This window comes from Lynx rufus, unplaced genomic scaffold (genome assembly GCF_022079265.1).
Source record: "Lynx rufus isolate CCGP_SWC_20201006 ecotype Redwood Valley unplaced genomic scaffold, mLynRuf1.p SCAF_5, whole genome shotgun sequence".
Lineage (NCBI taxonomy): Eukaryota > Metazoa > Chordata > Mammalia > Carnivora > Felidae > Lynx > Lynx rufus.
The window spans coordinates 112,994,703-113,022,702 of NW_025814867.1; the positions used below are offsets into that span (position 1 = coordinate 112,994,703).

Consider the following 28,000-nt stretch of genomic DNA (forward strand, 5'->3'; position numbering starts at 1 on the left):
TGCGGGTAGGGCCTGGAGGGTGGCCTGAGAGCCCAGTCCCCGGGACCCTCAGAGCGGCCGGGGCGGCCTGGTGGGTGCTGGTGCTTTTGGGACCGGGGACGCGCGCCGACGCGGTCCATGATCCCGGGGACCGGGGCAGGGAGGACACGCCGGGTCTGCTGCTGCCCGGATGCGGGAGTAGGGTCACGAATGGCTTGAGCACCGAGAGTGGCCCACGTGGGCCGCCGGTGGTCTGGAGACTGGGACGAGCGCGCGGAAAGTTTGGAGGCTCCGCCGGGAGGGTGACGCCCGCCGGGGAGCGCGGCCTCCACGTGGGTTGTGCCTCTGGCGTCAGGTCGGGCCTAAGAGACAGGCTTTACTGCTGGGAGCCCTGCAGCCAGGGCTACGGGGCGGGGGCGTCGCGGCTGTCTGGTCCCAGCCTGACTTTAAAATTACAGACCCCTCTGCCAGTTCACTCAGCAAGTGTTACTAGTTCGGCAGCCCGACAGTGGGTTGTCCAACAGGTTCGTGAGGCCGGCTTGCTCACTGCGTGTTCAGGAAGCAGGGGCCTGGGAGTCCACTGATGAGCTGTAAATTCGGCGCCAGGCCATTGATTTCCCTGGACTCACGTTTAAATGGAGGAGCCTGACTTATCCAGCCTCTGCCACCATCGCTTGGATAGTTTTTGCCTCTCTGGCCTCATCCTTCGTAACATCGTGCTTACTACAAGACACGGAGGTGTTGTAATCTATTTTCTTTTTAAAATAGGACTAAAAGGGTAACTGCCAATCACAGCATTAGGTCAACAGGAGAACGAGTTTTCCCTCCGGATGAACATTTCTGTTAGGCAGAAAAGGAGTATTTTAGGTCAGGGTGGGCTGGGTTGCTCAGTGGGTTAAGCATCTGACTCTCGGTTTTGGCCCAGTTTATGATCCCAGGGTTAGTGGGTTCAAGCCCCCCATTTGGCTCCATGCTGACAGTGTGGAGCCTGCTTGTGATTCTCTCTCTCCCTCTCTCTCTAAATAAACAAACGTAAAAAAAAATATTTTAGGTCAGCCGAGGCAACCTCGTTACAGGTAATATTTCTGTCAGGTGTGTGTGTTTAATTGAGCAGAATTTGACTAATGTTAATGGATCTAAAATTCCAATGGAATATTTCCTGTGTTAATGTAGATTTTTAGGACCCAGCACAAGAAGTGCTTAATCTAGTAGGCTTGATAGGGAGCCTAGAAATTTGCAGGTGAACAAGTATTTCTGGTGACTACACTGTAAAAAGCTCTGCTCTGAAGACTGTAGAGACATACCTCCCTCTGGTTGGTAATAACCACTGCAGGCTGATTTGCCTTTCAGCTCTGACAGTGCGGTTGAACACCCAAGCTACAGCTGCCATCAGAATTATCCCCTTTGAATAAACTGTTTTCCTCCCAACTCTGTTTTGTGTAAGGCTTTTGAGGATTTTTCTCTAATATTATATACAGACGATGAAAAAGGAGGATAATTCATTCAGCAAACATTTCTTGGGGACCTATGTGCCCCGTTCTGTGCTAGGCTCTGGGGCCGTGCAGATGGCTGTTCCCCAGACGAATCTGTGTTGACTTTTTGTCAGTGAATATTACTACAGAAAAGAAGGTTAGGACACTTAAGGGTATAAAGGCTTGGTTTATATTTATTGGCTGTAGAATGGATATCAGTGGATTTTATTGTAGAGTTTTAATCCTTCAAAGTTGTTCAGATCAGTTGGTGTTTTTTTTTTTCAATCTGTGGGCAGCTAGTAAAATATGAACCGTGACTCTTTTTACGCTAATGCTTATAGTCAACTCAGATTGGAAACATTTGTTTTTTTAAAAATTGGAATAATAGATATATATAACAGTTTCAGGTGTATACCATGATTTGATATTTGTATAAATTGTTAAATGATACCAATTGCTTTTTTTTTAAAAGTTAATGTTTATTTTTTGAAAGAGAGAGAGTGTGAGTGGGTGAGGGGCAGAGAGAGAGAGACAGAATCAGAAGCAGGCTCCAGGCTCTGAGCTGTCAGCACAGAACCTGACATAGGGCTTGAACTCACGCAAGTGAGATCATACCTGAGCCGAAGTGGAACACTGAACCGACTGAGCTGCCCAGGCCAGTTGCTTTTTTAATAGCCACTAATTGCTTTTTTAAAGGCTGCTTTTTTTCCCTGTAGCTTTATAAAAATAATTACTTTAAACTTCTGTTTGGGTGGTCTGTGAGGTTTCTGGGCTGGACGGTATTGGCTTTACTTTTCTAGACAAAGGTTTTCCTTGTCTCATTACTATATTTCTTAGATACTTTAGAAAACAATTTTTTTTATGTTTATTTATATTTGTGTGTGTGAGAGAGAGAGTGAGTGAGCGAGCAGGAGAGGGGCAGAGAGGGAGACACAGGATCTGAAGCAGCCTCCAGGCTCTGAGCTATCAGCACAGAGCTCTATGTGGGGCTTGAAGTCACGAGCTATGTGAGATCATGACCTGAGCTGAAGTCAGATACTCAACTGCTGAGCCACTCGGGTGCCCCTAAATTTCTTAGATTCTAAGATATGCTTTTTACTTTTTCTGAAATTGTGATGCATACTAAGATTTTTACATGTTTAATGTGATAGGGTATGTCATCTGTTCTCCCCTCCACTCCCCAAAGCTATTAAAAAGAATGGTTGTCTTACAATATGGGTAGTGTGAGAATCAGAGAAATAGTTTATTTGCCCAGTAATCTCTAAGCCAGGTTCCAATTAACTGAGCCTTAAATCATTTCAATATGAAGGCAGACAAGAAATGATGCAACTTTTGGCAGTATAAATAGTAAAATATAGATTCTAACAAAAACATTTGTTATGCAGTGCTGGGTTTATTATGTTAGTGATCGTAGATAGGAAAAATGCTTTAAGTGATTTTTTTGGCTTAGGTAGGCTTAAAGAAAGGCCTTTCAGCGGCATCTTCCTGCTGTCCACATCCCTTAAATAAATTTTAAACTGACCAATTGTGAGAGATAAGAGATGTGTGGCTGAATATGAAATTATGTTTTCATTATAGGGTACTTTAATGGTAACAAACCTTCTGAACCAATTTAACACTTTTTTTAATGGTTACTAATTTTTGAGAGAGAGAGAGAGTGAGTGCAAGCAGGGGAGGGGCAGAGTGGGGGGAAAGAGGATCCTAAGCGGGCTCCATGCTGACAGCATAGAGCTCGATGCTGGGTTCGAACTCATTAGCAGATCATGACCTGAGCTGAAGTCAGATGCTTAACCAACTGAGCCACCCAGGTGCCCCCAATTTAACACTTTTTAAAAATATTGAGCAATGTGTTGGGGGGATCTCTAAGACCATCCCTCGGTTCAGTGATTTACTAGGACTCACAGCTGATTTATTATAGCAAAAGACCAGGTGCTTAATTGGCCCAGCAACTAGTTGTGACAACCCGTGTGAAATGTTGCCAGCCAGAGAAGCTCATCAGACACTCAGAACTCAGGGGTTTTATTGGGGACTGACCACATAGGCACCCTCTGCCTGGCACCTACCAAAATTCCAGACTTCGAGAAGGAAAACAGGTGTTCATTATAAACCACATTGTGCAAACAATTAAGGCAGAGTGAGTCACTCTTATCAGTTAAAGGTGGTGGAATGCTCCTGAAATCTGAGTTCTCAGACCTTAGCTATAGTCGGGCCTTTCAAAGGATGGCTGGTAACTCTTCTGCACGAGCTGTGCTTTTTACTGTGTTTTCATGTCTCCTTGCATTTCTGCATCACATCTGGGTTCCAAGTATTAGCAATACTTTTGTTCATGGAAGCCTTGATTCTTTAATTGAAAAATCACACTGGCTGGGAAGCTTGAAAGGTGTGCAGAACATTTTCAGAAAATGTCTCATTGGTGACATAGCCAACACCAACGTTTGTTTTTTTTTAAGCTTAAGCCTTCAGTCCTCCAGTGCAAGCTTTTAGGGTCAGTTTGTACTTTTTTCCACCTCCGTCCATCAGTTTGTACTTGTTTTCCACCTCCGTCCGTCAGTTTCTACTTGTTTTCCACTTCTGTCCTATGTGCCCTACCAAAGGCACTTGATCTGAGCTGTACAAAAGTTTAGCAGCTAAAATGAGGGCACTAGAGTTGTATATTTTGATATTTCCACTTCCTGAATTGTTCAGTTTATATTTGGGTTGCATTCCAAAGGTTCATTTGTAAATTGTTGCAATGTGTAACACAGTGTTCCAGGTGCTTACTTGCCAGGCCAGACCACTAATTCTACTTAGTCCACAGTGTAGCTGAAATACAGCTTAGTTATAATAACAAAAGGGCAGAAAACAGTGTTCTTAAAATTTTGCTAGCAGTACAAAATAGAAAACTGTGATATCTATAAATAAGTTATTGGTCTCTGGGAAAAATCGTTCTTTATAAGTGCAGTGGTTCTTGGCCCTTCTTTAAGAATCAGGTGAGCACAATGTGCCCGCACCCAAATATATGTTTATATAGAGAGATGTAGACACACAGTGTGAAATAGGATCTTACAGTTTCTGAAAATTCATGTAATTTGAAATACCATTCTTGAACCCCAGGTGAAGAACACCTGCATTATTGTAAGTGTGACGGTAGTTGTGGTTTGGGGACAGTTCTGAGAGAGGCTTGGCAGGGCTTGGGATTGTCACTCCTCAGATGTGGTCCATGGACCAGCAAAAGCATTGTTACCTGGGAGCTTGTTAGAAATACAGAAGGCAGTTCTAGAAGGCGATGCCTAGGTGATGTTGGTATTGTGTCTTAGTTTAAAAGTTAAAGCTTTTTAAAAATGGGGCATAACTGTCTTTAGCCTTTACTTTGTAGTCTCGAATTCGTTTGGTTTTTTTAATGGGGGCGGGTTTTCTCATAGAGTAGCAGTTTTCAGGAAAAAGCTGGGAATCAAAAGTGCGGAGGTTCACGTGGTGAGGAAGACTTGGGAGCAGCAGCTTCTTGTTCCAGCCACCAGGTGACACTGGCCCAGGGCACCTGGGCTGCCTTCCTAACAGTTGGGGGTGGTGCTGTGGTAAGGAGCACCTGGCTGTGAGCCCCTGTTGGTAGTTCTCGAGGCGAGTGCCTGTAACTCAAGAGTGCGTCTAATTAGATTTGGGACCTGGTGCTGATTGAAGCCAAAGTCAAGGTTTTAGACTGCTGTGTCAACGGCCACAGGCTAAAACTGTGACTAGGAACTGCTTAGGTGGCTGAACCATTTAATTTGGAATCATTATACCTCCTAACAAACAAACGGTGACTTTAACGATTTAGTGCCTATGCCCGAGGAAAAAAAATGCTTTCCTTAGATGAATATGTAATCTGAGTGGTGTTTGAGGCTGAATCCTATCTTGGATGATGTGGTGTTAGATTAAGGCTGTATCCCATCCTGGAGGAAAGGGCTTTGACTTACAAGTGCTCATGAAGGTGGCATGGTCACACGAGTTGTGTGTGCGCCATCTGCTAATGTTAGAACTCCTGGTGAACCTAACCACGTGTGCTTTGTTCTCTGGTAGGTGCACCTCGTCACTGCTTTGTCTTGAAGACAGAACGATGCCGAAGAAAGCAAAGCCCACGGGGAATGGGAAGGAAGAGGGGTCTGTTCCCTGCAAGCAAGTGAAGATAGAGGCAGCTGGTGGACCCTCCTCTATTTTAAATTTTGAAAGCCCCAGTGATCTGTTTGAAAGCTTAATCTCGCCCATCAAGACAGAGACTTTTTTCAGGGAATTCTGGGAGAAGAAGCCCCTTCTCATTCAGAGAGATGACCCTGCAGTGGCTACATATTACCGGTCCCTGTTCAGGCTGTCAGATCTGAAGAGTCTATGCAGCCGGGGTATGTACTATGGAAGAGACATAAATGTCTGCCGGTGTGTCAATGGGAAGAAGAAGGTTTTAAATAAAGATGGCAAAGTGCACTTTCTTCAACTGAGAAAAGATTTTGATCAGAAAAGGGCAACAATTCAGTTTCACCAACCTCAGAGATTTAAGGTAACAGGTTCTCCCTATTATGGAATTGTTAAATGTATTAAAGTGCTAACATTTGGCCACAGGTCAGCTCAGGGGTGAACCTGTGATGAACCTGCCAGTCTGAGAAGAGATACCTCCTGTTTGCTCTTTAAATGCATTCCAAATTAGGAGACCCTGTGTTATCTTTTGGCTAAACCATTGGAATCTCCCAACAACTCAGGTGGACATGATTAGATGTCATCACACTGCAAAAACTCTATTGCAAGTTTATAAATTATTACCCCTTCAGGAGCGTGTTCTGTGGGCTGTTTTATGTTTTGGTATATGGTAGACCTTTCTATTTGGTCATTATAAATTAAATTATAATTAAATGTCATTATAATATAAGGTATGATAGTGTCGAGGTGATCATTTTCTTCTTGAAGTTACTTCCCTTTCCTGCTGGCATTCTAGCTAAGTAGAGGCTTTAGAGCTGTGACCGGATCAAGGACCAGATGCATGTTCAAGAAGGAGACTTCACCCTTATTAACAGCTGCTCAGGTGGCATTGAGGAGCTGGGTCTTAGAACTGTTCCTGGGGAGACAGTCATAGATGGAGGGTAGCTGTGATTTGCAAGTCTGGGAGAGTGGCTAACTTTTTATTCTGTATCAGTGGTTAACATTTGAGAAATACTTGGCCTCCTTTCTGCTCAGTTTCTGCTTTATAAAATGCAGTCATAGCTTATCTGCTTCTGTAGAGGTTTGAAATCTTTACATGACAGGTGGCCCAGAAGGATTGAGGGCGTATTCTGAGTTCAGAAATTCCCTTTTGTGATCCATGGCTGAACCAAAATGGCAGCATGGGAGGAGAAGGCTCCATGTTGAGGATTCTGGCTGTGTGATGGCTCCTGGGACTTTGTCATCAGTTACCAGTAATGTTTCCTATGATTGAACTCAGTTTCTTTGTTAGAGCCCACTGGCCAAATCTAGTGAATGCATTTTGCTGTCTACATAAAGGATCTTGAACCTGTTTCTGCTCTGGAGAAAGGGTAAGTACTGTTAGATGTTTCAGTACAAGTCCTAATTTCAGATATTCCATCTCATGCAATCATAAGAAGTTGAAATGTCCCTAGGTTGCCAACCTTTTGGCCCAAACACCCAAAAAGAACTTATAAATCACTTGCCAGGCCAAGTCATGATTTGTGTTCAGGAAATGTGGACACCACAGTGCTTCTCTCTTAGCTAGTCCTTGACTCTTCTCTTGGTTAGAAGCAACACTTCTTAAAATGTGTGTTTTACCACACTCAGATATCACCTCACGCCAGTCAGAGTGGCCAAAATGAACAAATCAGGAGACTATAGATGCTGGAGAGGATGTGGAGAAACGGGAACCCTCTTGCACTGTTGGTGGGAATGCAAACTGGTGCAGCCACTCTGGAGAACGGTGTGGAGGTTCCTCAAAAAATTAAAAATAGACGTACTCTATGACCCAGCAGTAGCACTGCTAGGAATTTACCCAAGGGATACAGGAGTACTGATGCATAGGGGCACTTGTACCCCAATGTTTATAGCAGCACTCTCAACAATAGCCAAATTATTTTTTTTTAATTTTTTTTAACGTTTATTTATTTTTGAGACAGAGAGAGACAGAGCATGAGTGGGGGAGGGGCAGAGAGAGAGGGAGACACAGAATTTGAAACAGGCTCCAGGCTCTGAGCTGTCAGCACAGAGCCCGACACGGGGCTCGAACTCACGGACTGCGAGATCATGACCCGAGCCGAAGTCAGCCGCTCAACCGACTGAGCCACCCAGGCGCCCCAACAATAGCCAAATTATGGAAAGAGCCTAAATGTCCATCAACTGATGAATGGATAAAGAAATTGTGGTTTATATACACAATGGAGTACTACGTGGCAATGAGAAGGAATGAAATATGGCCCTTTGTAGCAACGTGGATGGAACTGGAGAGTGTGATGCTAAGTGAAATAAGCCATACAGAGAAAGACAGATACCATATGTTTTCACTCTTAGGTGGATCCTGAGAAACTTAACGGAAACCCATGGGGGAGGGGAAGGAAAAAAAAAAAGAGAGGTTAGAGTGGGAGAGAGCCAAAGCATAAGAGACTCTTAAAAACTGAGAACAAACTGAGGGTTGATGGGGGGTGGGAGGGTTGATGGGGGGTGGGAGGGTGGGGGGGGGGTGATGGGTATTGAGGAGGGCACCTTTTTTTTTTTTTTTCCAATATATGAAGTTTATTGTCCAATTGGTTTCCATACAACACCCAGTGCTCATCCCAAAAGGTGGAGGAGGGCACCTTTTGAGATGAGCACTGGGTGTTGTATGGAAACCAATTGGACAATAAATTTCATATATTGAAGAAAAATAAAAACTTTAAAAAAATGTGTGTTTTAGACATCTAATAACTATGAACATAAAAGGTCAGTGAAGTTAATTGTATGTGATTGGGTCACAAACCAGTACAAAGTTATTATTTGGCATATGTATGGTGTCCTTAATGGCTGTCATATCTGTACATTAGAATTATCTTTGGCTTTTCTCTGCTCATCTCTTAAGTTCTGTACATTTCTCCTCTCTGATTCCAGGTGGGCCAAACACTTGTACTTGCTTTGCCCCGTTGACTCTGTTCTTTGGCCAGGTTTATGAAAGTGGGAAGGATGAGCTTTCTCAGTCTAAACTCAGCTCCCAGGATAGACTGGGTTGCACCCTGCCTTTTCTCTTTCCACCAGTAGAGAGACCTATAGGAGCTGTGGGAGCTCATCCTCTTATAGTAGAATCTGGGTTCTAAATATTTTCTCAGAAGGACTATTGTTGTGTATTTAGTTAATACTGACTAGTTAATATCAGGATTGAAAAAGTCTAGAGATGGTTTGTCAGTAGCTAGGTTGGGAGACTGTTTAGTGGACAGTTAGTGCCTTGTTTATTGGGGTCTCAGTATGTGCACAACTTATTATTCTAGTTGGTCTGGAGGTGAATAAGGAGGAATCAGAAAGCCATAAGTTGTTTCCACTCCTGCTTTGGGTAATCCATATGTCAAAGGTCTGGGTGAGTTTACCAAATACACGTGTTCACTTGAACCTTCTAACAGACATTTAAAATAGAGCATTCATTGTGGTCTGCATCTTACATGTGAAAAAAAAAACAGGTTCAGAGATGTGACTTTTTCGTAACTGCTAAGTAAGCACTTCCGACTCCAAATTTGAGGCAGTTTCATACCATACTTTTAAAGATGTTATTTGAAATGTAGTAGGGCTTTGGTGTGTGTGTTTTTGCTTTTCTCTAAGTGTACCCGTGGGCTTCTCTGGTCTTAGCAATTGCATTCAGTTTCGATTTTGTGAGTAGGTCAGTGGAGAGAGGAGGTTGTCCCCAGCAAGGGGAGAGGTTGCCACCTTCCCTTTTCGCTGCTCTGGGGTGCTCCTGGGCAGCTCCAGGCATAGTTGTGAGTCCTGAATTAAAGAAGACTGGTTTCAAAAGAGCCTTGTTTGTGCCTGAGTCAGTGTTGGTGAGGCAATGTAAATAAGTTTGCAGGTAAGTTGTTTTATGCTGTTCCCCAACAACCTTGGGGGAAGGAGGTGGAGTTCTCATTTTACAAATAAAGAAGCGAAAGTCATTTAGTTTGTAACTGCATCTTGGATTGAGGTGCTTTGTCCTGATCTCTTTCTACTAGGCTATACTTGGCAGATTCAGAAGCTAAAGGTTCAGGAGAAATAGGAAAATTGTGCAATTGCTAGGATTTTTGTAACCTTTAACAAGAAAGGAGACACATACGTATCAATTATAGACCCAGATGCTTGGGCTGGGAACCATAAAGTCACCTACATGGTCCTGAGATACCTCTCAAGCCATTAGAAAGAGAAGCTTTGGTTTTCTAATGGTTTCAGTCACCGTATAAATGTAATTACAGAACCAGGTCCTGCTGGCCCCTCCCTGGTATAAATTAGGCTTCTTGGGAGCTCTCTTAACTCTTTGGAGCTATTCAGAAGCCATTAAATTATTCTTCCTGTGTTAAGTAGAACCCTTGAGATCTATAAATAGAGTAGCCCAGTAGTCTTTATAAAGATGTCTCCCAAAGCTTTTTTTTATACTGACCTAATTCTTTTCCACTTGAAACTTTTAATACTGTAGGTCCTTTTTCAGTCAAATGGTAGGATTGATTCCTAAGCTGTGGTTATTGGTTTACTCACCAAGTTTTTAAAAATGCATTTTAGCGGGGCACCAGAGTGGCTCAATTGGCTAAGTGTCCAACTCTTGGTTTCAGCTTAGGTCATGATCTCATGGTTTGTGAGTTCGAGTCCCACATGGGGCTGCCGCTGCCAGAGTGGAGCCAGCTTGGGATTGTCCCTCTGCCCCTCCCCTGATTGTGGGCACACTCATGCTCGTGCATTCTTTCTCTCAAAAATAGGCAAATAAATAAATAAATAAATAAATAAATAAATAAATAAAACATTTTAGTGTCTGTTGTGTGTCAGGCACTGTACGTTCATACACTTGAGACTTGGGGTCTTGAATGTCCATTAGAGTCCTTGTAGGTGACCTGTGTTTTCCTTAAGATAATTCCAAAAGAGGCAATATGGAGCCATGGTTAAAGTGCTCAAGCCAGGCTGCCTGGATTTAAATCCTGGCCACGTCATCTAGTAGCTGTGTGTTCTCATGCTTCAGTTTCCTCATCTGTAAACCAGGAAGGATGATAGTGCTCACCTTATGAGAGAGACAGGGTTGTTGGGGACATATATAACCAGTATATGTAAAAGCCCTTAGAAACAGGGCTTGGAATAGAGAAAGTGCTAATAACCATGTGGCTTCCCTTCTCATCTGCTTGGGAAAATCAGGATTCATATTCTCTCTTTCTCTCTCTGTGTCTGTCTCTCTCTGGAACCAATGTATAACTCTCCCTGCACACATCTCCCCTTTCGCCCCTGCAAAAAAACTTGTTCTCTAGTAAGTCTTTACTATTTCAATAAGTGGAACCAGGCACTAATTGCCCATCCAAAGCCAGGAGGGTTTGAATAGTCTTCCCCTTCCACCAGCCCACTGTACTTGGTGCCTCCCAGGCCCTGCCAGTGCTGCTTCCAGGGTGCATCTGCCCCTCTCTGCTTCTCCCCCACCACCCTGGTCATCTCTGGCCTGGGCGACTGCCTTAGTAGCTTCCAGACTGATCTCTCTTGCTTTTCTCCAGGCCATTCTCCACATAGCAGCCAGAGTGAGCTTTTAAAAATGTAAATTAGGGGGCACCTGAGTGGCTCAGTTGGTAAGCATCCGACTTCGGCTCAGGTCATGATCTCACGGTTCGTGGGTTCAAGCCCCACGTCGGGCTCTGTGCTGACAGCTCAGAGCCTGGAGCTTGCTTGGGATTCTGTGTCTCCCCTCTCTCTGTGCCCTTTCTCCACTCAGGCTCTGTCTCTCAAAAGTGAATAAAGATTAAAAAAAAATTTTTTTTAACATAAATTAGATCATGTCATTGTCCTGCTTAAAATCCTGCATGACTCTTGATTGCCTGCTTTGCCAGTTTCTCGTTTGTCTGTGCTGGTCTGCACCAGGATGGAAGATTCTCCAGGGCACAGGCGTTGGCTCTTCCACTGCTGAATTCTTGGGTATGTGGAACATAATAGCTGCAGCGTAAAGACTTGCTAAGTGAGTAAGAATGTGTCTTTCCTCTTATTTCTAATATACTTTTCACCTCTTCTCCTATCCTCCTTTCTTTTTCAGGATGAGCTTTGGAGGATCCAGGAGAAGCTAGAATGCTACTTTGGCTCCTTGGTTGGCTCGAATGTATACATAACCCCTGCGGGATCCCAGGGCCTCCCACCCCATTATGATGATGTCGAGGTAAGAGGAAGAAAATTGTTCTCTTGGGGCCTGGGTTAGCTGTCAGGGTTCAGTTCAGCTCTCTGCCCTTCTTGCTGTGTGGTCTTAGAGATCCTGACCTCACCTAGATGTTGGGCCAAATTAATCCCACCAAACTGGCTTCCTGCTCATTCTCAAACAGGAGAGATGGTTTCCAGCCTTACTAATATAAAGAGCTACATATCCCTACAAAACAGGTATTTATTGCATCTGTCCACAGAAAAGCATGAGTGGCTTTTTCTGTAATTTCACAATGTAAGGGTTTTAATAAAGTGAGGTCACAAGTAATCTTTACATCTGCTTTCATTTTGTCCTTTTTCTGGAGCTGCCAAAAATGGATAATTTTTTCCATTTGTGAAAATCTTGGGGCAGCTTGAATGAAGGTCATGGTCTCACTTAAGCACTGGCACCTTGACAAGTGTTGCTTCACTCTCATGTGGCTGCCAAAAAAGGTAACTCTTTGGCTTGGGCATTTTGTACTTTTATTTTTATACTAATACAGTTATTAGTAAAACGTCTCCTTTTTCCCCCCTCTGAAGGCAATTTGATAGCAATACATTTCCCAAAAGTTTTTGATTTTGTTTTTAATATTTTAAACAGAGCTTTAAGATATCTTTGGCTGAATGAAGAATAAAAAACTTGACGTTTTCCTATCTGCCAAGGATGATATTCAGGATTTTAGGCACCATGAGTAATTTCTCAAACTTGGCTTTTCCCTCAGAGATTATGGGCTTTGTTGTCTGATAGAAGACTTAAAGGAAGGAGATAGTGGGATATAAAGAGCCCAGTGAGGCTTTATTACACTGAAAAGAATGAATATCCTTCCAGTATCAAGGTTCATGATGACCTGTTTTTTAAGAAGTGAAAAGCAGTAGTGGCAACTTTTATTCAAGTGTAGAGTGAAACACATCACTAATCTCTCATTTTTATTTTCCATCTGGAATGTGTAATTCATCGAAGCCCTTGGCGGGGCTGATACCCTAGAACCGCTTTGCCTCATGAGTTGTCCAGAAGCTGACATTCCCAGGTCCTGTGGCTCTCTTTAGGTTTTCATCCTGCAGCTGGAGGGGGAGAAACACTGGTGCCTTTACCACCCCACTGTGCCCCTGGCACGAGAGTACAGCGTGGAGGCCGAGGACAGGATTGGGAGGCCGACACATGAGTTCACGTTGAAGGTACGGGACCTCTATCACGGGAGCTGCTCGTGAGACAAGTTCAGGTCTGGGGTTTAGTGTTTGTGTGATGGTCCTCGGAATACACGCAAGAGCGTGGGAGGCGGGAGGGTGGCTCTCACTCGGCCACGTGTAGCTTGTAAAGGAGACTTGGTGTTTGCATGTGTAGAATTGAGCTGAGGAAATGTTACATTCATTTTCCAAACAACCTGTCTTCAAATATAACCCAAGTTCCACAGGAATGGATTATGAGCTCGGTGACTACTGACTGAGAAGTGGAAGGTTTGGCCTGGGGCAGCTTCACCAAATCTAAGAGAGCAGTCAGGACTGGGCTGTAGCTTGCTCAGGCAGAGCACAGCCAGGGGCTTCTTAGTTTTTTTGTTGGTAGAATGCTAGCATGACCCACTCTCCTCCTGATTGTACAGTAGACCCTCTCTGCACTCCCCTCCCTCCCCCTGCATGTGTAGCCACCAGAAGAATAGTAATAATGAAAGGTCTTAAGGAATCTTACTCCGGGAAGCCAGGTGGCTTGATAGTGGCGGCAGGCTCGCCGGCATCTTGCTACAGAAAGAGTCTGTCTTTGAGCAGTTAGCCTGGGTGGACTCGTAGCCAATCCCTAGCAGGTGAGATTGCTGAGAAAAAAATCTTAGAGGGATGAGAATAGGTCCTTAATTCAACTTTATATATTGAATTAAGATACCATAGTTAGCTCAAACCATTCCAGAGATTCTACCAACTTGATGTATATAGTTACTGTTTTTGCATTTCTTGTGTCTTGAATTTATCACTAGTTATAACTACTCAATGCCTTATGGACATTTCTTGATTTTAAAAAGTTTTCCTGCCCGCCTGTACCTAGGAGAAGCAATCTCCTTTTTTGATGTGTGCTTATATTACAGGAGATTTGAATAGACACAATAAAGGTATCATTTTTTTAAGTTCTTGGTCAACAGTCAGCAGACCATGGCACATGGGCCAGAAATAATGGCCTGCTGCCTGTTTTTGTAAATAAAATTTACCGGAACACAACCATATGTATTCCTTATTTATTGTCTAGGGCTCCATTCACATTGCACCCATAGAGTTGGCTGGTTGCCACAGAGACCACATGGCCCATGAACCAATGTTTACCATAGAGCCCTTTACAAAAAGAGTTTACCAACCCTTGTTCTCCATTAAGCATGTTGAATAGGCTCGTTTGATTATTTTTAGGGAAAGATTAAGCTATCCATGGTCTCTGAGGCCCAGGCTGAGTTCCTTAGCTTGATGACAGCCAACTGGCCCTACCCAAGAAAGTTAGTCTTTATAGTGGTCTTCAGGTATAGATGATGTGGGTTCTGTGAGGCGGTGCTGGGAGGCCGGGATGTCATGGAGCGATGCCCATTGGTCACACTCGTGAGGATCTCCATTCATTAAGAGCAGCCCTGAGTCTCCTAGGAGGAGAAAGGCAAGCATCAGGTACCGTAGGGTTTTTTCTCAATTGCACATTTATATACATGTGAATTTTAAACCACCGAAGATCCTCAAATGAAATCTTGGCATAAATGCTTAGTATATGAAACAGAAAACCTAAGTCATTCTGGCGGGGTGGGCATGAAGGCCACGACGAAGGTCATCACACCTGGGATCTTGGGATGAAGACCACCCCTGTGATGGAAGCACCACTCTGTGGTTTTGGGGCCTGACACGCCTGGTTTTGAATGTAGCTGTGGTCGCTTAAGAGCTATGTGTTCTTGGGCAAGTTGTTTATGTCAGTCTCAGTTTCTCCTTTATTGAAAATGAGAGCATAATATTTACCTTGTACGTTGTAAGAACTGAAGTTTTTTGTTTTTTGTTTTTTTTAATATTTGTTTATTTTTGAGAGAGACAGAGTGTGAGCGGGGAGGGGCAGAGAGAGAGGGAGACACAGAATCTGAAGCAGGCTCCGGTCTCTGAGCTGTCAGCGCAGAGCCTGATGTGGGGGTTAAACTCAAGAACTGTGAGAACATGACCTGAGCCAAAGTCGGATGCTTTACCAACTGAGCCATCCAGGTGCCCCGGAAGGATAGGTTTTGATGCCTCCTTTACAATGAAACTCCTTGGAAGAGACGGCTGTATGTCAGTACATTTATTACTGCTTATCAAATTACCACAAATTCCCACAAATTCAGTGGCTTAAAACAACACACATTTAGTTCTGCGGTTCATCAGTCCAGAAGGGATTTGGTTTTCCTTGGCTGAAATCAGGTATTGGCAAGACTGTTCCTTCCAGAGACTCTAGGGAAGAATCCATTTCCATGCTTTTTCTAGCTTTTAGAGAACTCCTGCGTTCCTTGGCTCACAGCCCTTCCTCCATCTGCAAAGCCAGGAACATAGAGCCCAGTCTTTCTCACGCTGACATCTCTTTGGTTCTCTCCTCCTGTACCATCTTCTACTTTTAGGGATCCTTGTGATTATGTCGTACCTGCCCGGATAATCCAGAATAATTTCCCTCTCAGCAACTTTAATTCCATTCACAGCCTATTCATATCATCTATATTCATAGATGCCGGGGATTAGGCCACAGACATCTTCAGGGACCCTGCCCAGTCTTCTCTCTTGCTCCTGGGAACGCCTCCCAGGAGGCTCCCCCCCCCCCCCCACCCCCAGACTTGCTCCAGGACCAGTCTCCCCAAGGTTACCAGGGGCTACCACGTTGTCAAGTACAGTGCTTGCCTCCGAGTTCCCATCATTCCTTTTTTTAAAGTTGTATTTATTCTGAGCTAGAGATAGAGAGCATGGTCAGGGGAGGGGCAGAGAGAGAGGGAGAGGGAGAGAATCCCAAGGAGGCTTCGCATTGTTAGTGTAGAGTCTGATGGGGCTCGAACCCACAAACCGTGAGATCGTGACCTGAGCCGAAGTTGGACGCTTAACCGACTGAACCACCCAGGTGCCCCCGTCTGAGTCCCCATCTTAGCATCCTCCTGTCAGCCTCATTGGACACAGTGGTTCTCTCCCACCTTCCTCACTGGGCTTCTAGGATGCCAGCCTCTTTTGCTTCTCTTTCCTGCTTACTGGCTGTTCCTCTTCATTCTCTTTGGCTGTTTTATCTTCAGTCTTTGCACCTCTGAAAGTTAGGATGCCAGGGTTTATTTCCTGGACCTCTTTCCTCAATCCATACCCACTCCCATGGTTTTAAATTCCCTCTAGAGGGGCTGAGACTTCAGCTCAGGTCATGACCTCACGGTTTGTGGGTTCAAACCCCGCATCTGGCTCTTTGCTGTCAGTGAGGAGCCTGCTTTGGATCCTCTGTCCCCTCCCTCTCTGCAACTCCCCACTTGTTCTCTCTCAAAAATAAAACATTTAAAAATAAATAAATTGGGGCCCCTGGGTGGCTCACTCGGTAAGCGTCCAACTTCGGCTCAGGTCATGATCTCACGGTTCGTGAGTTCGAGCCCCGCGTCGGCTCTGCACTGACAGCTCAGAGCCTGGAGCCTGCTTCAGATTCTGTGTCTCCCTGTCTCTCTGCCCCTCCCCCACTCACACTGTCTCTCTCTCTCTCTCACAAATAAACATTAAAAAAAAATTAAAAATAAATTCCCTTTAGACTGATGTATTTGCAATGCTATGTCCTGTCTTTAGCCCACATCTCTAAACTCCTATCCAACTGCCTACTTAATGTCTCTACTGGAAAGATAAAAGGTGTCACAAACTTAGTATTCTGCAAAGCAAACTCCCATTTCCTGCTGTCCCCAGCCTTCTTTCCTGTAAATGTGACACATTTTCCTGCTTGTTCAGGATAAAACCCTTGGATGTGGATTTATACAAAAGCCTCCTATCTGGTATCCCCTTTGCAGGCTTTTCTGACATGACCATAATGATCTTTTGAGATCCATTGTACCCTTTGCCCAGATCTACAGTAGCTTTCTATTAAATCCAGAATAAAAGCCAAAGTCTTTAAAACAGGCCAGAAGGTCCTGTAATCCAGCCCCTCTGCTGCCTTCTCACTTCACCTCCCATCATTTCCACCCTCACTGCTCTCCTGCCACATGGACCCAAGCACATTTTTAACCTCAGGACCTTTGCCCTTGCTCTTCCCCCTGCCTGGAATCCTTTTGGCCCAGGTAGTCACTTGGCTAGCTTGCTCATTCTCTAAAGTCTCAATTGAAATGTCAGTCTAGCAGAGTGAGGTTTTAGCGCCCATCCTGGATGACAGTGGCATCTCTTACCCCAGGCACACCCTGCCCACCACCTCCATATGCATCATTCATGTCCGTCTTCTGCTTCTTTGTCTTCATTGCACTTACCACTGCTTGACATTATTTACTGCTTTATTTTCTGCCTCGCCCCACTCGAGTGTTTTTCTTGTATTCATTGTCTCTTCTCTCTTCTCAAATGTTTGCTCTCATCTCAAATGAACTACAAAGGGGCAGGTCTTTGTTTAATGCTCTAACCCCGGTGCCTCGCATCTTGCCTGGCATGGGAGGAGGATGGAGAGGGGTTAACCAAATGTTTGTGGGATGAATAAATGAATGAATGAATGAATGAATGAATGAATGAAGGTCTCATTTGGAGGGTGGTGCAGAGACACTGAGCAAATGATAGCTGTAATTGTGAGTCAAGCATTTGCTTCAAGTGGTAATTTCCCTGTCAGTTTGGTGTCCTTCAGGGTGAATGAGCCCCTAAGATAGCCCTTATGAATATATTTAATTGTATACTGTTTCTTTCAAAGGAAAATCGTAACGTTAAGGAAAGGGTTTTTGGTTTGTTTGTCTTTTTATCTGCTGTCTCTTGAACCACACCTCCTGGGCTCTTAACCAGAGTCAGACTGCTTCCCATGTTGCAGACGGGAGGCTAGCGGCTATCAGGATTGCTTCCCCTCCTTAGGCAACTGCTATATGGAATGTTTCTCGTCTGGGTGGGATTGGGGAGGATGTAGCTTCAGGAGTGATTTAGGAAGGATATTTCTATCCCCTGGCTTGGGCGAGACCTAGCACAGGATGGAGGCGGCTCACCTGCCCAAGAGGGGGACTGATCTTCAGTTCCATCTAGTTTTTAGGTTCAAGGGAAGGGTTACATGGTTTTTCAACTAGTCATCCACACATTCATTGAGCCTCTATTGTACACCTGATGCTTTGGGAGTTCAGGTTCTGGAGGACACATGATGGACCTTGACCCTCCCTGGAAGAGCTCACAAACTTCCTGATGGTTGATGGGGGAGTGGCAGGTAAAATAGTACTTAACGGTACAACCATCTGCCTGTCACTGTTCCAAGACCTCTGGATATGGCATCTCCTTTAATCCTGAAAATAAGTCTGTGAATTTTGGGCCATTGCCTCCATTTTACAGGTGAAGGAACTGAGGCTTTGGTGGGTTAAATAATTTTCTGAGGTTCCTCGCCAGTAAATGGCAACGTCTGTATGACTCTAAAGCTTCTACTCTTGATCACTGGACCCTTCAGAGGGTGGAGAGGAAGGGTGCAGGCTTCCCAGACACAGGAGGTCACCTGCTTGATCCCTGGATTGGGATGGGGCAGTTTCAAGTGTAACTGGTCTCAGCTGTGAATAACGAAAGTGACTTCGGGTACTGAAAGCCTCTCAGGACTGGGGTTCACAGTAACAGACTCAGGCACAGTGAAGCTAGACTAACGGGACCCCAGGAACCCAGCATACAGACCACCTCATGAATCAGTAAGTAGAAGGTCTCTAGAAGGGAGAACTGAAACTCAGAGCCTATTTTTGTTTCTTTAAGACAAGGGATTGAGAAGACCTCCTCCTTATTAACTCCCTCCTCCCTTTTCTTTTTCTTCCTTTAGCCAGGTGATTTCCTGTACTTCCCCAGAGGGACCATTCATCAAGCGGACACTCCTCCAGGTCTGGCCCACTCTACTCACGTGACCATCAGCACCTACCAGAACAAGTATGACCCTCTTCTCAGCCTCGTGTCCCAGGGCAGCTCAAGTTGTGGCCTGGGGCAACCACACACGGAAGGGAATGAGGGAGTTGGCCACTACTGTCCTGCTTATCCAATCTTAGGGGTTTCATTCAGGCTCCCTTGCTAACTCCATACTCCTTTAGAGTCTTCTCCCTGCCATCGCCCCGTCGGGGATTCCTCCTGGGAACGCCATGAACATTGGGATTTACCCAATGAAGACTCGCAAATTTGGGACGAAAGAACCGTAGCTGTAGGTGTGGCAGTGTTAATGATGCCAGGCTGGACTGGTAGTCTGTCTCTTTTTAAAAATCTTTTATTGCAGTAAAATATTTACAACGTAGTATATGCCACTGTAACCATTTTTAAGTGTACAATTTGGTGACAGTAATTACATTCACACTGTTGTGTAAGCATCACGACTATCTGTTTCCAAAACATTTCATCACCCCAAACAGAAACCCTCGTGTCCACTGAAACCTCTGGATCTCTTTTAAGATTTCTGTCTTTTATGAAAGTTCATGAAGTTATGTAGGAGAGGAAGTCTGGAACAGTAAGACCTAAACTCACATGTGCTGAAAACAGTTCTAATTAAAACTGTGTTCCATTTCGGTGAGTGCCTCCTCACAGGACCCGGGCAGAAGCGCCCTCCCTGTGAGTGATTTCTGAACAGCAGCGACCTTGCTAGTAGTCCAGACCTCCTTGAAAGTCATTACTGTATCGCAGCCTGCAGGCACCAGCCGCTGTGCTAGTTGCTGGGAATGCAGGCCTGTTACTGAAGGGGCTTTGAGAGAACTTGCAGTCTGGAAGTTGGGGCAGATTCCATCATGGGTCTGCAGGGGGAACTCTTGCAGCATAGAGGAATGCATTTTGCCAAGCTGGGGCATCTAGGAACGCTTCAGAAATGACTTGACACCCAAGCTGAGTGAGTCTCAAAGGATGAGTAAGTAGAGGTGGGTCAGAAGGTCAAAGTAGGAGAGGCATTCTAGTCCTGACGGACAGCCAAGTCCTCTCCTACCTTCAAAGCCATAACTTGCAAAACAAGTTAGTAAGGTACTTCTGCTTCCTCATCTGGGTTTTCTGGGTGAAATTAACCCCTGCGTTTAAGAGGCTGCTCAGAGGAACTTGCTGGAGCCTGGCCTAAAGTTAGTGCAGTCCTTGCCCACAAATAGAAGGCCAAAGCTTATGAAAAATGCCTTTGTCACTGTGGCTAGGCAGATTCTTGGGCATGGCCGGGAACAGAAAGTCACCAAGGCCAGCTTAAGAAGAGCAGGGACAATTGAGGGAGTGGGATTGTAGGAAGTGGAAAGAGCCAGCCACAGGGAGGCCAGAACCTGAAGTTCACTGTGGATACAAAGTACCTCTGGGCCTTGACAACCAGTTTGGCACCATGAATGTCCATGTAGCTTCTGGTGTCCCGCCATTAATGTTACTCAGCTCCTCCCCCTTTCTGTGATTCTCTGTCTTTTGCATTTCACTTACTGGCCCCGACTGGCTTCCTAGTAATTGGTTTTTCACATACTTTGTTGTCTTTCCTCATCTTCTGTTCACTCATAACATTGACTCACCATAAGCCATTATTAGGTTCCTTGTCTGACCTCCCTTTATCTCAGTGGACTTAATAGCTTTTACTTTTGCTAAACTGTTTCCTAGTTCCAAGAGTGAAGAGCTAGTGGGCTCTTCCCTGGGTCCCACCCATGTCTTTGGTCAGCTGGGGATGTGGATGGACACCATGACTGATGTGTGTAGGTCAGACTCTGACCTGAGCCTTTATCGGTGGTTCTGGGGCTAGAATGGGACAATTTTAACTCAAGAACCATTGCTCCCCAGAGATGTGCCTCTGCTTTGGTCCTAGTTCTCTTGAAGGCACTGTGGCAGGGTGAGGATTTCGGGGCCTTTTCCTAACACCTCTTAAGGGTAGCTTTTTTGGGAATTTTTGGGACAGCAGCAGGTTGGTTTGGCTATTTTACCAAAGTGAACCCCTCAAGAGGTATTAACCTCAAATTCTGGAAAGGCCCAACATCCATTCTGACTCTGAAAAGAGCACAGAGCTCTGGTTAGTTGCAGTTAATCTCTTCATGAGCTACTGCCACATGATTTCACCTATGGCCTTGCAAAAGGAGCTTATTTTTGTGCTGGTGAAAAATCTCCAGGAGGAGGTTCACGCAGTCAGATCTGTGAGGTTGGGTGTAACGTGAAGTTATAAAGTGGTGAAGATGCCAAAGGGTGGACGTCTTAGGGAAAGTGTCTCTGATGTGGCTTTTGTCTTCGTTTGCCACTTTTCCGGAAGGGAAGCATAAAAGTGTTAATTTTGCTTAGTGGGTGAGAAGCAAAAGTCATACTGTGAATTTCCATTTTGCACGTAGCCAGCAATTTGAAATCTGGTGACACTGAGGAAAATTTTAAACAGCTAAGAAATGTTTAAAGAGAGCAACCCCACAGAGCATTTCTTACAGTGGGACACATTTGGGAGTGAGCCAGTGGTAAATGCCCCAGAGAAAGCACAGGTAATTGAACACCGATGCTCATCCCTAGATGTTATTTTTGGCCATTGGATTCTACCCTTCTATCCCAGTAAACCACTGCTAGAGTTTCAACAAGTTGCAAGTTGACTATTTTAAAATTGTTGATGTTGGATATTTTACTGGGGAAGAGTGCCCCTCTATTACAAGGGAAAAAGGAAAATGTAGCGTCTAACAGTTCAGATGATTACACAGTCTAGGGATCTTACGGTTACCCTGAATGTATTTCTTTTGGAGTTTTTGAACATAAACATTTTTTATGTCCTATAATTGTTAAAATCTCCTACAAAGCTCCTCTCATAGACACTTGTGTTATAGTTGAAGACATTAAAAAATATTGGTCCCTTGAACTTCCCACTTAGACTGTATATGATTGTGTGGTATCTTTAGGAAAAATTGTGAATAAAGTCTAGCTTTCCACTTTTAACTTTCCACGTGAGTGTCTGGGAAAGGCGGGGGAGAGAAGCTGTGTGATTGATGAAGGTCTTTTAAAGTTTTTTGTGCTGAGTAATGTCAAATTAATTAAACTCACGATGCCTGAGGAAGGGAAGAAAGTTGGAATGCCCTTTGTAGCTTTGGGATTTACTCTCGAAATCAGTGTTTTTTGTAAATTCCGTGTGTGGTCTGTTTTCTTTTTTGGTGCATATTGCAGTTCATGGGGAGATTTCCTTTTGGACACCATGTCGGGGCTTGTGTTTGACACCGCAAAGGAAGATCTGGAGTTCCGGGCTGGCATACCCCGGCAGCTGCTCCTGGTGAGGAGTGAAGGCGGGTGGGGGGAGTGGCAGCCCAGGCCGGCGGAAGCCGTGGTCCCCCTCGGAGGGACCCCAGGATCCTTCCTCCCACAGGAGTCAAGCTTGTCTCCTGGGCTGACGGCAGAGCTGGGAGGTTTGCAGAGGAGGGTCGTGCCGCACGTGACGTGGGACCCAAAGAGCCTAGGGTGTTGTGCAGACAGCCCTCTTTCCATATGTCACGGTGGCAGTAGCAGGCGCTGTGAGGACGCTGGCTGAATAAGTGGTTGAATAAGTAAGACGTGTGGCTAGGAGAGCCATAGATTGATTGCACATGATTACTTAGGAGAGACCCACAGGAGATCCTTGGGGTACTGGGGTATTCCTGGCTTTCCTCTGCATCCTTGTTTTATGTTTGAAACAGCAGCACTGTTAGGCTAGTTTTGAGGTGACTGAATTAGTGCTAAGTTGAGCAAAGGTTACTTTCACTGTCTGAAGCAGTCACCTCAGGACGATGAATTGCCTTCCTAAAGGCAGAGCCGAGACTGCACCGTATTTCTAGGGATCCCTCTTTCTAGGCAAAATCCTGACAATTGATCTTGTTTTGGCTAACAAAAGGCAGCTTATGATGAATAGCAGTTACAAGGAAATAATGGGGTATTCTTAAACACACTGGTTGTCCCCTGCCCCGTACCCCCAGAAGCGTCATGGATCTTCGTCTGTACTGGGTGATTATGCTCAGTGTACTACTTTGGAGACCAGGACCTTGGTGGTAAGTCTTGTTGGAGTTTGGGCCAGCACTCACTTCTCTTTCCAGCAGGTGGAAGCCACAGCTGTTGCAGCAAGATTAAGTGGCTTTCTGAGGACCCTTGCAGACCGCCTGGAGGGCACCAAAGAGCTGCTTTCAGCAGACATGAAGAAGGATTTTGTTATGAACAGACTTCCCCCTTACCATATGGGAGACGGATCAGAGTTTTCAACGCCAGGTGGAGCTTTTGCTTTTCTTCTAGGTGGTTGGGCTGATGTGGGATATTTTGAGGCTTTCCTGGGTGGGCTCCTCTTTGGGAAGATGGAAAGTAAGAAGCATCTTAAAGTTTATTTGAGAGAGAGGGAGAGAGAAAATCCCAGGCAGGCTCCATGCTGTCAGTGCAGAGCCCAATGTAGGGCTCCATCTCACGAAGCGTGAGATCATGACCTGAGCCAAAATTGAAAGTACATCACTTAACCAGTGAGCCACCCAGGTGCCCCAAGAAGCTGGTAAGGTGGATCTGGATCTGTCTTTGGCGTGTTACGTTTGGATAGGACATGCTGTACCTTTAGGCATCCTACATCCCAGCATGCTGGGGAGAAAGAGCCCTGTGATTGTGGGTGAAAAAGAGGTGTATTTATGGGTCCTCTGGTATTCATCATCTTCAGGAAGTTTTAATAACTTGAACACTGAACTAATTCCAACAAGATGAACTCAGTGATGGGTAAAATGTTGCCACCAGCAGGTGAAATTTAAGAATGCCCAAGGTGGTCACCAACTTTCCCTAAGTCCCATGTGACTACTTTGGGACAGGTTTAGGCTGCAAATGACCTAACACTTGTGGATAGATGGTGATAGCATACCATCAGTATGGCACTCCTGCAGGGGGACAAATGGGTTTAGGACTTATTGCAACTGGGAAGACCACACACTGTTGAGGGTTGTGGGGCATCTCAGTAAAAGAGTGTTGGAAGGCTTTATGGATTTGGGCTCTGGTTAGGTGATTTTTTAGGAGGGTTAAGAGAGTGGGGCTTTGCTCTGAGTTGGATGCTGTCAGAAAATAGGGAGTCTAGTTGGGTCTTCTGTAGGCAGGAGGAGTGAAAGGAAGCTGAAGTTGGAATTAGTAAAATGGGATCTGCTTCCCGGATTAGCAGGATGGGGACCTGTGGTCCTTTTGGAGGTTTGGACAAAGTTCTTGCTTTTGCCTGAGTTCTGACATGATTGTGGAGCCGTCTTGTTTTAGTCTGGCTCTCTCACAGAGGAGGGGCCTTGCTTACTGTTGGTGTTCAGGGGGACTGTGTTCAGCAGAGCACCGACACGTGGCTGTGAGCTCCAGGCCCAATCTCGGGCTGCTTGGTACTTTCTCCATGGAGTAAGAGTCTCATTTTTACTAATTTTTATTAAAACCTTATTTATCATAGTTGAGAACCACTGAAATAGTCTATAAGGTTGCCTCTAACATTGATTCTATTTATATTTTTAGTACAATCTTTAGGGGAAGTTTAGAATTAGTTTGGTCCTATTCAAAACAGATTTTTTTCAGCATATATTTTCATCTTTATAGAACCGTTTTCTGAGTATCAGCTTATGGCACGGAATATCTTCTCTAAGGTTTTCCTTGTCTTAGCCATTATCGTCCATAAGGCTCTGTTCTTTCGAGACTCTTTAACCAGATGACCCTGTAAGATTAGTCTGTTTTTAGTGGCTACTTTTTCACTAAATCTAACTTGGGAAAGGACTATTTTTTTATTTCTGTGAATTTTATTAGCTGGCTTTTATGATCTTATGCTTGACCTACATGGATAGAATAATTTGCTATGATTATACAACTAGTTGGTGAGATGGTGCGGTTTGAACGCAGTCCTTTCAGGGTCCACGTGTAGAGCAAGAGGCAGAAGACAGAAACGGGAAGGGAGTGTTGTGTGCGGAAGGCACGGTGGCCCTATTGTGACAGTTGTCATGCTTCCATGGTATTGTATACATCTATTTAATATGCTTAGCCATCTATCGTTACTGATCTGTTAAACATCTGCACTGGAAGAATGAGCTCCATAAGGATGTAAACTATATTTCAGTATCATTATAAATATAGGGTAAGCCAATACTTGAGTTGCAGGGTACCCCACATTTAGATTTTACCCACAGACAAGATTCAACCTGGGTTTCCTCTTGTGAAGGTTGTCTTTCTCCCTGTGGGTCTTCTAGGTGGACAGTTACCAAGGTTGGACAGCACAGTGAGACTGCAGTTTAAAGACCACACCATCCTCACAGTAGGGCTGCATCAGGATCAGTCTGTGAGTATACAGAGGGGAGGAGGTTTCCTCTTTTCTCAGAACATTTCTGTCACGGGCCTCAGGTTATCAAATTAACAAACGGCCCCTGCCTTTACCCCTCATGCATCTGTCCTCATAACTTTGTGCCCTGGCTTTACATCAATCAGATGGTGCTTACATCTCACTGGGCCAGAGAGGCCTGCCTGTTGGGACATTTGGGGCTTGCCCTCATCCCCACAGATTCTCCTTTATTCCCCTCATGTGGGGATTATTGCCTGGTCTCAGGCCATACTGCTCTTGCTCAGATAACTGCAGACCCTTGTTCATGCACCTCCCTCAGTCCCTCTTCCCTCCTGAATGTTGTCCAAATCTGTCATTACATATGGCTTTGTGAGGTTCCTTCTCAAAAAATCTCTATCTTGTAGATCATGGAGAAGAAAGTCGACATTCCATAACCTTGTCACCTAATCCTATGGTTGCCAAAACTGGCTAACTGATCCTTGACTCTACTGGAATTTTTTTTTTTTTTTTTTTTTTTTTTTTTGAGAGTGAGTGCCAGTGGGGGAGGGGCAAAGAGAGAGAAGGAGAATCTTAAGCAGGCTCCATGCTGGGCATGCTGATTCAGGGCTTGATCTCACTGTTGTGAGATCATGAGCTGAGCTGAAATCAAGAGTCGGAGGCACAAATGCCTGAGCCACCCAGGTGCCCCAACTGGAAAAGTTGTAGAAGTTTTAAATTCCTGGGTTTCATCTGCTCTGGGTTGGAGCTTCTGTATTTATTAGTAAAGCTCCCTGGACACCATCCCCTGCCCTATGACTTCACCCTCTTCCTTTTAATTCGCTATCTTGATAGGTACTCCATAAATGATTGGAAGGGGATGAGAGTGTGGGGCAGCTAGGTGTGTCTATAAGCAGACTGTCACAGCCATCTTGGCCAGACCTGGAGAGGACTGATTTATAAAACACACAGGAAAAAAAACCTCAGAAGTATACACTCTTGTATTCCTATTAAAAAAAAAAAAATCCTAGTTATTCTGATAATCAGAATTATTCTGATATACAGAATTTGAGACCTTCTGTATCAGGCCAGGGTCTTTGACCCTGATGTAAGAAGTGACCAGGAATGAGTGAGGGTTCTGATTAGGATGATAAACCCCCCTGTGTAGGATGGAAAGGAAGGGAAGTTGGGACTATTTGGGAGGCTACTGTAATTGGAAGTTTTTATAGCTCCTGTGGCTGGTAATATTTGCTCCATGGTGTTCATAAATTGTCAGCTTATCTATAACTGGGAATGTCAAATTCTGACATAAAACTGTGCTGTTAGGATCAAAGGAACAAACTTGTGTTTCATTGATAAGTTGATATGTAAACATTTGTTTTTTTAATTAAACCCCATTTCTGATGATGTTCTACCAGCTACACTCTTTAAAAAGTGCCTATTTGTTACATACAAATAGTAATCTGATTATAATATATACCTTGTATATAATCATTTTGTGTCAAAAAGATTCTTTATAGTATTCTGGGTGTTGAATTTCATTATTGGAAAACACTCCTAGTAGTCACCTCCTATTTTGTTGTTGACAACTTAACCCACCCCTCCCCCCTTTTTTTTTAAAGGATGAAACTCAGGAAAAGATGATTTACATCTATCATTCCTTAAAGAACAGGAGAGAGACACACATGATGGGAAATGAGGAAACAGAGGTCCGTTCCAACCTAAAATGTCTTTCCTGTGATTTGGTGGTGGCTGGGAAGAATGTGTTACCTTTGATTTATGGGTGATGTGCTTTTTTATGATCACAGCATGGACTTAACGTTTCACACAATTGACAAAGCCCTTGCATGGGGATGATGAAGCCAGACAGTTCTGTGATGTACATATACCAGCTTTAAAAGATACTAGCTGGGACTTGCAGCCTTGAAGGAAATGTGTAATGTAATAAATATGAAGCAGTGCAAATGACTATTATATAAACTAGGATGCCTTTCATAAAGTCTAAATTTTTATATGGGAATTGGCCAGTTCTGTAGGTTGCCTAATTTTAAGGTTATCAAAAATGATGTACTGATAACTATAGAAGTTTTTTTTATGAAAGTACATTTTTTATCTAAATGGTTTGTCCTTTTTCAGTCTCATGGACTTCGCTTTCCTTTATCACATATGGATGCACTGAAGCAAATTTGGGGCCATCCAGCTGTTTCTGTCAAGAACCTGAAACTTCCTACAGATGAGGAAAAGGAAAATCTGGTGTTATCCCTCTGGACAGAATGCTTAATCCAGGTAGTCTAGTGCCTTTCCAGAATTGAGGATGGACCATCTGTTACATACGTATGAGAAGAGGAGGAGCAAACATTTATGTGCTAGGCAGCTTCTGTTGCTTTCAGTCAGCAGCCTGGGACTGGTTCTACAGCTTTCCTTACAACCGTCCTTACCTAACAACGTGAGACCTCCCTGTTTCAGGAAGTTGGTTGGCCATGTGTATTACAGAGGCACATGGAGGAAAGAATGGCAGATGAAGTATATGTCTCAGAAAGTAACAAAACCGTACTTTTGACAAACTTTAATCCAGTGTGGTAGAAAAGGTACAACTCCAATAAATGTATCACTGAAATTTGAATGTCATTTACCTGGCTTTGTTCTTTGGAAGAAACAACTTCTTTAAAGAGCCTCACTGGCTCTATAAAAATCTTTTCAACAATTAAAGAAATTTTAAATTGGTTTTTTACAATGAAAATATACATACCTTTGTGTATACATAACCCCCCCATTAAAATAAATTTACCCCTATAGGTTTCGTTAAATACTGCCAAACTAATGAGAGGCACTCACATCTATGGGCTTAAGGGAGTTTTACAACGCTGCTTCAAAGATGACAAAAAGCCTG

At 44.3% G+C, this 28,000-nt stretch overlaps 1 protein-coding gene across 1 annotated transcript; it reads left to right on the plus strand.

The window, feature by feature from the left end:
- The first annotated feature begins 8 nt into the window (after positions 1-8).
- On the plus strand, positions 9-27,998 carry RIOX2 (ribosomal oxygenase 2). Its single transcript, XM_047099827.1, has 10 exons — positions 9-70; positions 5,487-5,958; positions 11,641-11,760; positions 12,825-12,953; positions 18,724-18,827; positions 22,014-22,116; positions 22,910-23,078; positions 25,046-25,134; positions 26,733-26,819; positions 27,247-27,998. The coding sequence occupies exons 2-10, from the start codon at positions 5,524-5,526 to the stop codon at positions 27,403-27,405; spliced, it is 1,395 nt and encodes a 464-aa protein (XP_046955783.1). The 5' UTR covers positions 9-70; positions 5,487-5,523; the 3' UTR covers positions 27,406-27,998.
- The last annotated feature ends 2 nt before the right edge of the window (positions 27,999-28,000 follow it).